General features: G+C 34.9%; 1 protein-coding gene across 1 annotated transcript in view; it reads left to right on the top strand.

Annotated features, from left to right (window-relative positions):
- Window positions 1-14,739, top strand: part of LOC107681583 (integrin alpha-8-like) — an 84,199-nt gene extending 69,460 nt beyond the window's left edge. The window contains exons 23-30 of the mRNA XM_016477895.1: window positions 2,298-2,378; window positions 2,779-2,884; window positions 4,516-4,674; window positions 5,538-5,651; window positions 6,404-6,517; window positions 9,751-9,852; window positions 11,545-11,667; window positions 13,331-14,739. Coding sequence (XP_016333381.1) covers window positions 2,298-2,378; window positions 2,779-2,884; window positions 4,516-4,674; window positions 5,538-5,651; window positions 6,404-6,517; window positions 9,751-9,852; window positions 11,545-11,667; window positions 13,331-13,420 — 889 coding nt within the window. The 3' untranslated portion in view covers window positions 13,421-14,739. The remainder of the gene's footprint in view (window positions 1-2,297; window positions 2,379-2,778; window positions 2,885-4,515; window positions 4,675-5,537; window positions 5,652-6,403; window positions 6,518-9,750; window positions 9,853-11,544; window positions 11,668-13,330) is intronic.
- Window positions 14,740-14,745: the final 6 nt, after the last annotated feature.

Here is a 14,745-nt window from a genome sequence, read left to right on the forward strand (position 1 = left end):
AGAGAGATAGAAGCCAGGTGTCATGCAACAAGAAAGATTGTTTTGTCTTTCAATTCTTTTAAAGTTGTGTGTCTATGGTTGATAATAATGGATTTTTATTTTTTACTTATGAAAGTAATTTACAGTGCACAGCATAAATGAGTACACCCCCTCTAAAACTTAACAAATTCAACAATTACTCTTTACTTAGAAGACATGTTAGGGTTCTTTGGAGATGTAATGTTCCAACAAGCCTGCTTGATCAATTACCAAAGAAGAATGCCAAAATTATTCAGCAAGTACTCATTTATGCTGTGCACTGTATGTAATTATTAATTATAAAAACTTCAAATAATATACAATATCGTTCAAAAGTTTATGGTTGGTTAGATGTTAAAAGTGTTTTTGAAGAGGTCTCTTATACTCACCAAGGCCGCATTTATTTAATCAAAAATACAGTAAAACTGAAATATTGTGAAATATAGTTACCATATAAAATAACTTTTCTATTTTAATACATTTTAAAATGTAATTTATTCATGTGATGGCAAAGCTGATTTTTCAGCATCATTACTCCAGTCTTGCTTGAGTGTCACATGATCCTTCAGAAATCATTCTAATATACTAATGTAAATTTATACTCATTCTAATGCACATTTTTTAAGAAATATAAATATCTTGTAACATTATATCAATTTAGTGTGTCTTTTCTGAATAAAAGTTCATTTCTGACCCCAAACTTTTCATCACTCGTGGACTTTTGTATATATCTAAGGAGCTGTAAATAAACGACACCTTGCACAAAAGTGCTATTGTGGGTAGAGCCATCATTTTTACAAATTGACACTTTTTACGTCCCCAAGCGAGTTGGTGGTTCTCACATTATCACAATATAATTTAAACTATAGAATTTATGTATTTGTCTTTTTCTACTTTATAAATAATTTGAAGTTTATTTTAAATTGCTTGGATTGTGATTCTCTCAGGATGGAAATGTAGGTGCTGGAATCAAGGCATCACATTTACTGACTCAAGATTTAGTATTTAATAAGATTTTTAGACTTAAATGAATGAAACAAAATCTTACAAGACTTCAAAGATTCTGAGGTCTCATTGTTCCTTTCAGTCACACAGTGAGTTTTATGACATATAGTAAATATGTCATTTTTTGTGAGCCCCAGTTATTCCACAAGATCAAAGTTACATTTGTCAGACATTTATGGGGGTTTTTTTTCTGTGCATTCATCCTCTCTTTCCACTTCCTAGATTTCGTGGAAATATATATATATATATATATATATATATATTCTTTAACGAATAGAAATTTCAAAAGAACAGCATTTATTTGAAACAGAAATGTTTCTTGTGTAACATTATAAATGCCAGTTTTGATTAATTTAATGCATCCTTGCTGAATAAAACTATTAATTTCTTTTTTTTAATGCATCTCTCTGACTCTGAAATTTTGAACCACAGTAAAATCAAAATCTGTCTGTTGTGCATCATTAAAGCAAATTTATATATAAATAAACATTTTTGTTTTGCAATTTACATCAATGTTTTTAACAGCTGCATAGTTATTAAAGTGACATTTAATAAGGTGTGCATCAATAGCAGATATAGGCTATTAGGACAGATTCTGAAATTCTGATTCCAAAAAGAGGCCCATAAGTATTTCAAATACAGTACTGTTTAATTAAATTATAATTACATTACTTTGTCACACATTAGAAAACTAGTAAACATAGAGTACTTTCAATTTTAGCACGTTGCAAGTTTGCACTTCTTTTTTTGCATTATCACAAATGATAATTTGACAACACGCATAAAGTCCATCTGTTGTGTTTGTCCACACTCTCTGGGTGAACTTCCACTTCTATAATATTTGCATTCATTGTGGTGACATACTGTATGAGACAGAGGGTTGTCTGATATACTGGTATATGTGTGTGGCTGGTGGGGATACTGTGGTTTTCACTTCACAATGACTGACGAGACAGTTGACTCGGGAACTCTAGGATAGTGACATTCATCCTCTCATTCTTGCATCCTTAAAGGACAGACACGTTCACAGAACACAGATGTTCCCTGCCTCAGGCTCACACATGGAACTGTTCAGTAGTCTGAGACAATGTGGGCTAGTTCACTGTGACCTATACAGAGCATTATTGTCTCATAGTACACACTACATAACTCTATATTACTGACACTTTATTTTAAATCAGAATGTTACCTTGATAATGTAGCATAAAGAATAATGTTTATAGTAATAAAGATTCATATTGCAAATGAACAATATATTGTTTTTCTCTGAATAGCTCTAATAAGGACAACTCCAGAAGCGTTCCAGTGAATTTGACTCTAAGCATTGCAGCGAGCGCACAGGTGGAGATCAGAGGGTGGGTATCTCTCGTTATCTGTCTCTTTCTGTCTCACTGAGCCGAAAATGAGCAGTCCCAGTCCTTTTTCAATAAAAGAACCCAGACTGCCACTGTTTGCCTGTTCAGAGGGATCCACTGGACCCTTATAACTAATGCTTACTAAACACTTCTGTTCGTTATGGATGATGCATTAGCCAATAAACAATGTCATCTATTATTTTCATTCAATCAAATAGTTTTTTGTTTGTTTGTTTGTTTTCTCAATCAGTATACTGTTTCACTTGGAAATCTGCCATATTACAAAAATAAAACAGGTTTTGAATGGTGTTTATTGGCAAATATGTAAGACTGTATATACTAATTTATGCATCTTACAGTACCTGTTTATAATGAAAATCATCCTCTTTTTTTTCCTTAGTGTGTCTCACCCAGCTCAGGTTGTTTTGCCTTTTCCTCGATGGGAACCCAAAGAGAAACCTGTGAGAGAGGATGACGTCGGCCCTCAGGTTCAACACATATATGAGGTGCAGAATAAACAGACACAAAACAAAACATTATTGGTGAACATGGAGTGCTTCAAACACAGAAATAGAAGAGAGAGGGTATAAAAGTACTGGAACTAACATGCTCTGTTAAATGGCCAGTAAGCAGCAAATATTCAATACTTTGGTGTAATCAAAGTGTACGAAATTCCTTATTCATTTGTAAGGGTAGTCTCCTCAACGTGCGTGTGACGTAATTGTGCGTGTACAGAGCGCTGAAGGCGGTCCGCCAGAGCGGTTTCAGTTTACTTTCAGTTTCATTTCTCTGCCGCTATTTCAAATGAGTGGTAAATGTGCGTGCATGAACGTAAGTTAATTTATCTTTCTTTACCTGTCATATTGCAATAATGTTGCCACTGCCAGTCTGATTGTTGTCATAGTTGCATATTGTAGTTCAGTATACAGAATTTGGAGAATTCTGCACACATTATTTACATGCATATTTTAGCGCCATTTATCGTGTGGTATTTAATATTATTGAATAGAGAAGATGTATACTGAGGTAAATGTTTGTTTACTGTATACAGACGGATTCTGATATTTTATTTGTTTATTTCAGACTAAACCACACTTGCCACCTCTGTTAATTTAAGAACTGTACAATGCTGGATGATGTAAAGTGACACATCCTGAAGATATAAACCATTGAACAACCATCTGTCTCCTGTCGCACTTCTTGCTGGAGTTCCGTAGTGGACTAGCATTCCACCTAACTACAGAGAACAGATTCCTTTACACAAAGGGATCCACTAGCATACACACGCATACACACACAAAGTACAAACATACAAGTCATGCCAAAACTTACCAGCCTAACTTATTAACATATGCTGAACACACTGAGTGTGAGTGGATTTATTTAATTTTTATCTGAAAGACAGTATAATTTTATGATTCAATATTATTTTTAACAACAACAACCCAATTATCTCTCCAACAATAAAATCAAACACTAATTTATTATAAGAAATCTGGTACGCTTACCGCAATAAACTTTCCCTGTGGAGTGTAGTACATTCAGCTAGCAAAAACCAGCTTCTGGAAAGCTATTTATTTGTCGTTTGCTTTTTGGAGACTCTTGACCTCTTTGTGCTGCAAGAGGGCCTCACTAAACGCCATCTGTCCTGCGGCTATTAATTTTTTAATTGGCTGTAATGTTGGCCAGACGCTGTACAGATGGTTTATGTTAGAAGCAGCTTCAGCTCATGTTCGGTCCAACTGTGAATGCTAATGCTAATGCTAGCCCAGAGTGTTTGATTAAATGTTTATCAGTTCTTGTACATTCTTCCGTAATAAATAAAAATCTGATGATTAATTTTAATTGATTTGGCATCAACAGCACTCCTTATGAAAATTTACCATAGTTTTATTATAGCACTAAAGTTTTTTTTAATTCAATATCAGCATGGTATGAATAGTAATATCAGCCATTTATTGGTTATTGGCTATAATGTGAAAACAATTATCAGCCCATTGGTATTGGCCATAATTTTCATACCGGTACATCTCGATAAATATTTATAAGGGAACAACTCGAATATTTTTAATAGATTTAAATTAATTCAGTTTGTCAATTTTGTTCTTGATCTCTTTCTGTATATTTCTTCCTCTAGTTACATAATAAGGGTCCAAGTTCAATAGGCAGGACTGTATTGGAGGTGGGATGGCCCAGTTGGTACCGTGAGGAACACCTCCTTTATGCCCTTCAGATCGTTACTGACGGACCTGTTCACTGCAGTGTTAACGGCTCCCTAAACCCGCTGAAGTTAGAGGTAGCACATGCACACAAACTCTTTTCTCTCTATCCTCTGTTTTTTTTTCTCCTTGAGAATGTCATTCTTAAAGAGATCCAATGCCAGAAGAAAGGGTCTGCATCCACAGTTTTTTAACAATGCTTCGTTGAAGTTGAGCCCCTGAACAGATCTTTTAACAAATAAAATCAAACAAATCTTTTCTCTCTCTCTAGTCTGTTCCTTGCTGTCATAAATCTCAGGTTTCTGTGCTTTTACTAATGAGCCTCAAATAAATGTAAAAGTATGACTGCTGAGTCCTGCTTGTTTTTGATCAGAGAGTGTTTGACTAATTCTGACCCCTCTGCTCTCTTGACTGGACTTTATCGCTGTTCAGATTTCATTTGCAGTCTCTGTGCCTTGTAACTGATCTGCAGTTCAGAATTTTAACCACCTGGACTGATATTAGAGCTCTTTTCCTGTGAATTTTAGAGAGCGTTTTGGCCAAAAACTTTGTGTCTGCCTCTCTTGCCACATTCACACAGTGACAAATGCTATTTATATATGCCATGATATTTCATGTGTAACTATTTTATTGCTGTTATATTTAAAAATTCATGACAGTGTTGTTACTGTTAAGTAAAACTAAAAGTATTAACTATTAACTATTAAAGAATTTATAATTGAAATAAATTAAATGTAGAAAATTAGAAAACAAAATTAGAAATGCTGCTTTAGAATCTAACTGAAATAAGTAAAAGTACTCAAATTAAAATAAGTATAAGTAAAGAAAAATAAGTAAAAACTAAAATAAACTATTTTTACAAACTAACGCACATAGCACATTGCATCTAATATATATTTATGATTCCTCTCCTATCTCTGTCTTTCTCCTGCATGCTTAGACCTCCACTCTTCAGGACACTCCAGAATTACTGGGCTTTCTGAGGAACAGCAGCGGTTCAACTCGCCATAGACGATCTGTTTCTACAGCCCAGAGTTACAACAGCAAGATTCTGGTACACACACCCTACACCACTCAGCACTCATACACTCCCACCAGTACCACAAACACTCACACAAACCACCTGGAGCACATGGCTGCACACCTTGTGGGAACAGCCTCATATATGTGACAGATGGACTCTTATGTTCAACTTGACATGTTATGGGGACCTGTGTTGACCTCAAAGGCTGAGTTCACCTGTAAATCTCATAACAGGTCATTCATATTATGCTTATTGTCTTGCTCTCTCGAAGTGTCCCTTTAGGGGGTTTGTGTGTGTGTGCATGGACCAGCTGGTTTTGATAATCATAGCCCATCACACGTCAAGCAATGAGATGAGACAGGGCAGAGGTCATGTCCTATGCACATACACAAACAGTTGACATAGATACTTCATACATACACACCATCACTCATCTCTTTAAATGTGACCACAACAAATGCCTCAAAATCAAGTGAGGCTTTCAAGACACATGGCACATCTGCAGAGGTACAGCAATGTGAAAATGCTTATATTTTGCACTTTTCTAATTCAGCACTTTAATACCGTTTGTTATTATTACAAATGGTATTATCAGCAAAAGAATTTAAGTGACAGGTTAAATTAAAAACCTCTTAATTTTATGGCTAAAGTTTTTTCAAACTCTTAAAACTTACTAGGTATTATTTAGATGTTCAATCCCAAATTTTTAATGTAACAGGAAGAGAGATATGAGACAAAATGAAATCGCAGACTTTTTCCCTCATTGTGTGTGTTTGTGATAGAACTGCTCAAATATCAACTGCCTGATGGTGGAGTGTGATGTGGATCGCTTGGATCGAGGGCAAAGTGCAGTGATCAAGTTCAGATCTCGACTCTGGGCTCACACCTTCTTACAGGTACTTTTATCACACAACTATCCTTGTATTTCTTGCTAATTGGGCAAGAAAGTCTTGTTGGTTAACCTCGTTAAAGGGATAGTTCACTCAAAAATGAAAACTGAGTAAGCATTTACTCATCCATGTCATTCTAAAAATGTATAACTTTCTTTTCTATGTATAACAAATATGACACTCTTTTGTATGTATTATATATATATATATATATATATATATATAATCTGAATATATAAATGTAAATTGTGAATATATAGAAGTCAATCAAAATATATTTTTATAAATCTGAATATATATAAATGTAAATCAGAATATAAAGATAAAAATCTTAAAGTCCCTGTAAAGTCAATTCTGAGAATTGTTTCTAAACGCATTATAAATGTTACAAATGTATTGCTGAAACGCATTACACAGACTGTGAATTCTGTAGTACTAAATAATGGAGTTAGACCGTTAAACAGTTTTTCACCAATTCTGTATTCAGGATTTTTTGGGCGGGGCTAAAACAGTGGCTCGATGACGCACTGGAGCCACCGATGGCTCGATGGGAGCCATCAATCATGGCCCCTCCCCTAACACTATAGGTTTCAGCACAGACAGCGGACACACCCCCAGCGTTTGAGAGCAGAGGATACCGCCCATTTTTTAGAGATTTTGATAACTTATTTTATGTACTTAGCGGACTTTTTTTATCATTCAAATTTGGCTGAGTGGTTAATAATACATTTTTCTGTTGTGTGACAAACTCAGAACACATACTTAATATTGACTTTACAGGGACTTTAATATATAAATGTAAATAATTTGTAGTTATAATTCTGAATATATAAATATAAATTGCAATATGTAGATATGTCTGAATATATAAATGTAAATTGCAATATATAGATATAAATCTGAATATATAGATACAAAACTGAATATATAAATATAAATCATGAATATATGAATAGAAGTAAATCTGAATATACATTTTTTTTTAAGAAAAAAAAATATGTTTTAAAAGTACATGATATGTAAAACTTAAAAAATAGCCAAGTACATGACTATTTTTTAAGTTTTAAAGAAAAGAAGTAAATTCCAAAATATATTTATAAGTTTGAATATATAAATGTAAATTGTGAATATATAGTTGTTATTCTGACTATATAATTCTAAATGGGAATGTATATTTATAAGTCTCACATGCCGCTGCAATTGTCTCAATAAAATCAGTATTTGTAAACAGATTATGTTTCAGCTCTATAAGCCATGTTGAATTGTCTAGAAAGCTAAGTATTAACACTGTCACTGACTGTGAGGATCTTTTGGCACCACCAGCCTTTTTTCAAGTAAGGGAAAATACTCCTTTTGGTTAAGATAAGCTATATGCACTTACAATAATTAATTAATAATTAGTACAATATCTGCACTGATACATGTATACAGGATGTATAGGCATTCTGTTTTCATTGAAAGAAAAATCAATAAAGAACCTATGTCTATTGGTATGTCAAATAATAAAGATATAATTATATTGAGATGTAGAGAATACATTCATATTTGCTTTTATATATTCAGAATTTTTTTATATATATTCCTATTTACAGTTATATTTTCAGAATTATAACTATATTCATGAATTACATTTATACATATTAACAATTTACATTTATATATTCAGACTTATAACATGTTCACCACTTACATTTATATATTCAGATTTGTGTCTATATATTCTGGTTTATATTTATACATTCTGATTTACTTCTATATATTCAAACATACAACTATATATTCTGATTTACATTTATATATTCAGATTTTATGTAAGTATTTCCTCTTTGTCCCTTCATAATACATACATACATACAAATATCTCCCAAAGTACCACAGAAGAAAAAAAGATTTAAAAAAAAAAAAACACTGAACACCAAAACATTCTTCAAAATGTGTTATTTTCTATTCCAAAGAAAGAAAGTCATACAGTTTGGAAGAACATGAGTGGGAATAAATTATGACAGAATTTTCGATTTTGGGTGAACTGTTCATTTAGGAAATCTGCTGGGAAAACCAGCATCCAAAGTACAATATCTGCTGGATACAGTCTATGTAATTACAGAGAAAGATGCAGCCTGGAATCTACTGTATTGTATAAACATTAACAAACTGTCACAGTGTTATCTTCACAGTATCCCTGTAAAGTCCAGCTGGTGATTTTCACTTCTTAAATCACTGTATGATCAAAGGCTCTTATTAAGCTGCGTTTACACTGACTGTGATTTTCAGCAACAAACTGACCAGCAGTGATTTATTTTCAATGAGAGTTGGCTATTTGAGGCATCATGAGAGACCATGGCTGATGCAACAAAGTTCAGCAGAGTTCAGCTTTATGTAAATGCACAGTGACATAATTTGTCAACTACCAATGGGAGTGCAGACAGTGAAGTGTACTGAACTCCTAAGTGACTTAAAGAGACCGTTCACTCACCCTCATGTCGTTCCAAACCTATATGACGCTCTTCATTCTGTGGAACACAAAAAATATATTTTGAATTATGTTTCAGTCAATACAATGAAAATCAATGGGGTCCAATGTTCTTTTCGGACCCCACTGACTTTCATTGTTTTCAAACTGTTAAAACATTCTTCAAAGTATTTTCTTTTCTGTCCCAAAGAAAGCCACACCGATTTAGAACAACATGAGGGTGAGTAAATGTTCATTTTTGAGTGAACTATCCTTTTAACGTGGTGTTCACGGCCACCCTTCCTTTCTGAACACAACAAAGTGTTGTCACCCTCAGATGTTAGGCTAGTGTCACAGGAGATGACATCACCAGTCTAGTTAGACATTTTAGACACCTCAGTCACCTCAGTTATACCCTGACATCATAAGAAGAAATGCCTTTCATCTCATGTCCACAGGATAGTCCACAGAAACCAGACACGTGTATGAGAGCACGTACACTGGTGTGTCTGCAGGACAGTAGTGCTCAATGCATGTGTGTCCTGTGAGTGAGTGCAGGAAGTACTTTAAGTTTTAGTTTTGCTGCTCGTTTGACCACTGCTTCTCTCTAAGCCTCATCCATGCTGAAGCCATTACAACTCAGCGCCCTGTCAGACACTCGCCATGTGCTTTCTGTTAATGTTAATCTGACATTTTCCTCTTCTGCGAGGGATCAGCCCTCTATCTCGCTTGCTCCGAGATGTTTCCATGTGTATTGTATTTATGCTAATCCATTGCTTTCTTCTGGCAGAGACGGAATGACCACTACACGCTAAACTCCACAGTGTCCTTTCAAGTGATGTCCATGCCTTATCGGATCAAAGCTGATTCACTCCCACACCAGAGGAAATCAGTGAGTAATCTAGTGTGTTTGTGTGGGTGCAGACTGAGGAACGTGGAAAACAACAGAGGAAAAGGAGAACATGTGGATTAGAACGAGAGAAAAAAAAATATTCTCAACTGAGTTTTAAGATAGACTAAACACTGCTTAGTTCAGTCTGTTTAGCTTCTTATGGAGTAGTTTGAACCATGGAAGTTTCTAACATTCCTATTATTTGCTGTCTGGAAGTTTTTCCTCTTTAGAAATGAGTGGCGATTATAGAAAATCATCAGGGGCAAAATCTGGAAATGTTACGAATCAAATTTGAACTCTCTATTTCCACAAGAGCACCAAGATTCAATGTTTTGGAATGTACACTACAGTTAAAAAGTTAGGGATCAGTTAATTTTTTTTTTTTCATAAAAAAATAATAATAATAATAATATTTTCATTTAGCAAGTACACATTAAATTGATTAAAAGTGACAGTAAAGACATTTATACTGTTACAAAAGATTTTTATTTTAAATAAATGCTGTTCTTTTGAACTTTCTATTCATCGAAGAATACTTTTTAAAAAATGTATCACTGTTTCCAAAATATACACTGAACAAAATTATAAACGCAACACTTTTGTTTTTGCCCCCATTTTTCATGAGCTGAACTCAAAGATCTAAGACTTTTTCTATGTACACAAAAGGCCTATTTCTCTCAAATATTGTTCACAAATCTGTCTAAATCTGTGTTAGTGAGCACTTCTCCTTTGCCGAGATAATCCATCCACCTCACAGGTGTGGCATATCAAGATGCTGATTAACTGGTTTCCGGACCCCCCAATACAGTAAAACTGCACATTTTAGAGGCTTTTAGGCCTTTTATTGTGGCCAGCCTAAGGCACACCTGTGCAATAATCATGCTGTCTAATCAGCATCTTGATATGCCACACCTGTGAGGTGGATGGATTATCTCGGCAAAGGAGAAGTGCTCACTAACACAGATTTAGACAGATTTGTGAACAATATTTGAGAGAAATAGGCCTTTTGTGTACATAGAAAAAGTCTTAGATCTTTGAGTTCAGCTCATGAAAAATGGGGGCAAAAACAAAAGTGTTGCGTTTATAATTTTGTTCAGTGTATGAGAATGATATCTGGAGGATAAAAACTAGAGTAATGACTGCTAAAGATTCAGATTTACCATCACAGGAATAAATTACATTTTAAAATTGGACATATTACCATAGTACGTTTGTGGTATTTTAGACATGTACCATGTTATTCTTAGAAGTACATTGGAGTACCATTTAAATACAATGGGATCACCAGTACCAGATGATACCATGTGCTGTTACCACCACAGTACTTTTTTGTAAGGCTCTTTATGTATTAACAGCATTAGGGCTTCTAAGTGCTAAAAGGTATTATAAACATAATACCCACACTTTCCTCTCTGTGTGTGTGTGTGTGTGTGTGTGTGTGTGTGTGTGTGTGTGTGTGTGTGTGTGTGTGTGTGTACTATATAAAACTGACAGAAAAGGAAGGAAATGAAATAACAATAAACAAAGCTTTCTGAAGAAGCTTGTTACATTTAGTTGTAAAACGAGACAGAGATGAGAGGCGATAAGGGAAAGTAAGCTATTAAACTGATTTATGCATGCTAATATCATAGCTACATCAGTGCTAGTAAAAAATTAATGACCTCTGTGTTTTTGTGCGCTTGTGTTTTTAAGATTGGCACATTTGTGGTGTGGGCCATTCCTGATGTTTCTTTTGCCATTCCCCTGTGGGTAATAATTCTGGCTATACTGCTAGGTCTGCTGGTGCTGGCTATGCTTAGCCTAGCAATGTGGAAGGTAGGTTGATCTAACACACACATACACACAAATACACAGTCTCACACTGACACTCACACTGACTCGGCTCTAACCATGATGCTGTTGTGAATACAATAATCACTAGTCACAAAACTGATAATAAACAAGCTGTGTGTTTCATAGCAAGCACACAACGCCGAGGTCTATTGTATTATGATTAATGCGTGTACATGCTGGACGAAGCCAAGCTACAGTCACATTATCTAGGTCTGTTATTCCGACTTCAGATGGGCACAATTTCAATTAAGGACTAAAGTGTTTATTTGAAATTATAGAAAGACAAATTATTGCTTTAGTCTGACTGAAACTGAACTTCGTGCGTTCATGTAAACGTACAGAGGAAATACATGCTCTCAGAGTGTTTCATGTGTATGTTGGCAATAGTCTTCAAGAACAGCAAAATGCGTCTGTCTGTGCTTCAGTGAAATAACAAAACGAAGGAACTACAGGGGGTAGAGAAAGAGATGGCTGTTAGAGATAGAGTGAGAGAAGGAGATGGTGGAGGAAGTAGAAAAGGGGTTGGAGGAAGTGAAGTGAAAAAGGTATGGGGAACACTGGAAAAACTTGATGGAAATTGGCAAATCAGATTAACAGATAAAGGAGAGAGAGATAGGGAATGCTGTTGCAGTTGGGCATTAATGAGCCATTTGTGATGTTATCAGTGTTTTGTCTGCAGGGCTGTTCTCAGGCTCTTGATAGGGTCCCTATGGAGGAGACCTGCCCTAATTGGCTAACGTGTACAAACACACTGATGAGTGAAGAGTGTGCGTGGGTGCACAAGAGGAAAATATCAATCAGATGCGAGGGGGCTTTTAGAGCAGTTGTGGCTCTAGATTTTAGTTTAACACAGGCCATTATATGTTTTATAGATAGTGTCACATAAAAGGGATTAGAAAAGTGAGGAAAACATGAATGTGTTCCACTGAGAATACAATGTAATAGTCCCCTCTTGTGGTGAAATTGGTTGTTGACAAAGTGTTAATGAACTTTTTTTTATCAACATCAAGATTTTGAATTAATATACAGTATAAATTGTATTGTATAAGATGTGTGTGTGTATATATTAGATTTAGAATTAAATTTCTAAAAATAGAAATGTTCATTTTTATTTTATTTTTTTTTCATTTTATCATCATAATTTATTTTTTGTTTGTTTTTTTATTATTTACCATGTATTTCCAGGTTTAAAGTTGATTGTGTATGTGTGTGTTATGAGTTGATTAATGATAGTATTAGGATATAAAATATATATGCATATATTATGAAATCATAAGAACTGCATATATAATAATTAGGTGCTGTAAAGGTGCATTCATTTATGTCAGCTGCTCATATAGGAAGTGCTTATTACGATTACTGCCCTGCTGCTTATCACAAAATATTTCCAATTTTAAAGGAAATTATATCTGCTTAATCAGCATATCCATAAACAGATCTGACTGCAGTCACTGAGTGAATCTCAGGTCTTAAATGGGCCATTGTTTTCAGCCTCTGAGAGCACATCTGTGCAAGTGTTTTAGAAGACAAAACATTGGAAGAAATTAATAATGTCTGTTATCCCAGGGATCATATCCTCATCATCTGTTCTTTGTCTTTTTTTCTTTTCCTCACCCATCTCGTCCCACCTGCTCTCCTTCTTCAGTGCGGCTTCTTCGATCGGGCGCGGCCACCCAAAGACGATGACGTGTCAGACCGCGAGCAGCTGACCGCAGAAAAATCCACAGATGCGTGAGAGCAGAACAGATGACAATTATGAATAAAGAGTTCATGGGATGAATCACCATGAAGAGAGTGGAGGGGCTATGTCCGAAGGTTTCGGTATCTTTGTAGAAGACTACAGATCCAAGCCTGTAAATAAACTACAGCTCTCACACTGGACTGCAATCTGTGAGCTGGGCCACAGTACCACTCAAAAACATTTCTAAAGCTTTATTTAAAATGACGGAAGAGCAAGAACTATGGACGTTGCACTCTGATAGAGCTGCAATATCCACAGGATCCAAAGTACAAGACTACAGGCTGATCAATGCAATCCCAAAGATTTAGATCTCACTCTCTGATCAACTCCATCGACTTACATTGAAGCACAGTGATAATTTTTGACAATATATTGTTTAAAACTTCCAATGGAACTTAAGATCATATCTTCTCATCACCAGCTCAGCACAAACTCTGGATAATCCCACAATATGCTTCACATTGGCCACATACACACTGCAGCTAAATATGGATTCACTCCTCTTTTAAGACATTTCTGATATTTCTTTCATTTCATATTTAAATATCAAACACCAAACAGGTTAAACTGTTCCATATTTCATGTTTACAGCCGAGGGATTATTACTTTATTATTATGATTATTACTGTGGCAGTTTCAGGAGTGACTCCTGTTTTATGTACACACACAGAACAATAATTTAGGAGATTCACACCCACACTTGTATATGGTTGTCACTCTCAAAACTTTGCAGTGTGTTAACAGAGTGTTTAAAAATAACACAGAAAGTGACATACTGTATGCAAATAATTGATGTCACCTACAAGTATACTTTATGTATTGTCAGAAAATGATTGATGATGGTGTAGTGGTAAATTCTGCGATCTGACTAGAATCTTTATTCTTACAAAGCTGGTCTGTTGCATCATCAGCCCACAATGTAGTTTCACAGCATTGTCTCATTTCACATGCCTTGTCAATGATTGTACTCATTACATATTGAAGCTTGTAAAAGAATAGCTCACTACGTACAAAGATGGGGATGGGGGGTTATGAGCAGATATAAATTATATGTGCAATAATGGGACATTTTTGAGTTGATAATTTGTGTGTACACTGGCTCCAAAATGTTTAAAACCTGAGGTTCAGGTTGTTTTGTATATAAAGTTAAAATACTTATTTGTCAGGCTTTGTCAGAGAATATTTCTTTTCCAAACTAAAGGGAACAACAATATTTTGTCTTTCAGCTAAATGCATCGATAAATCACCAATCACGTTAGATGACATGGGCACATTTATTTCATCTGTTGGGAATTCTTCTTTTTTTTTTTTTTTTTTTT

This window comes from Sinocyclocheilus anshuiensis, unplaced genomic scaffold (assembly GCF_001515605.1).
Source record: "Sinocyclocheilus anshuiensis isolate Anshui unplaced genomic scaffold, SAMN03320099.WGS_v1.1 scaffold2178, whole genome shotgun sequence".
Taxonomy (NCBI): Eukaryota; Metazoa; Chordata; class Actinopteri; order Cypriniformes; family Cyprinidae; genus Sinocyclocheilus; species Sinocyclocheilus anshuiensis.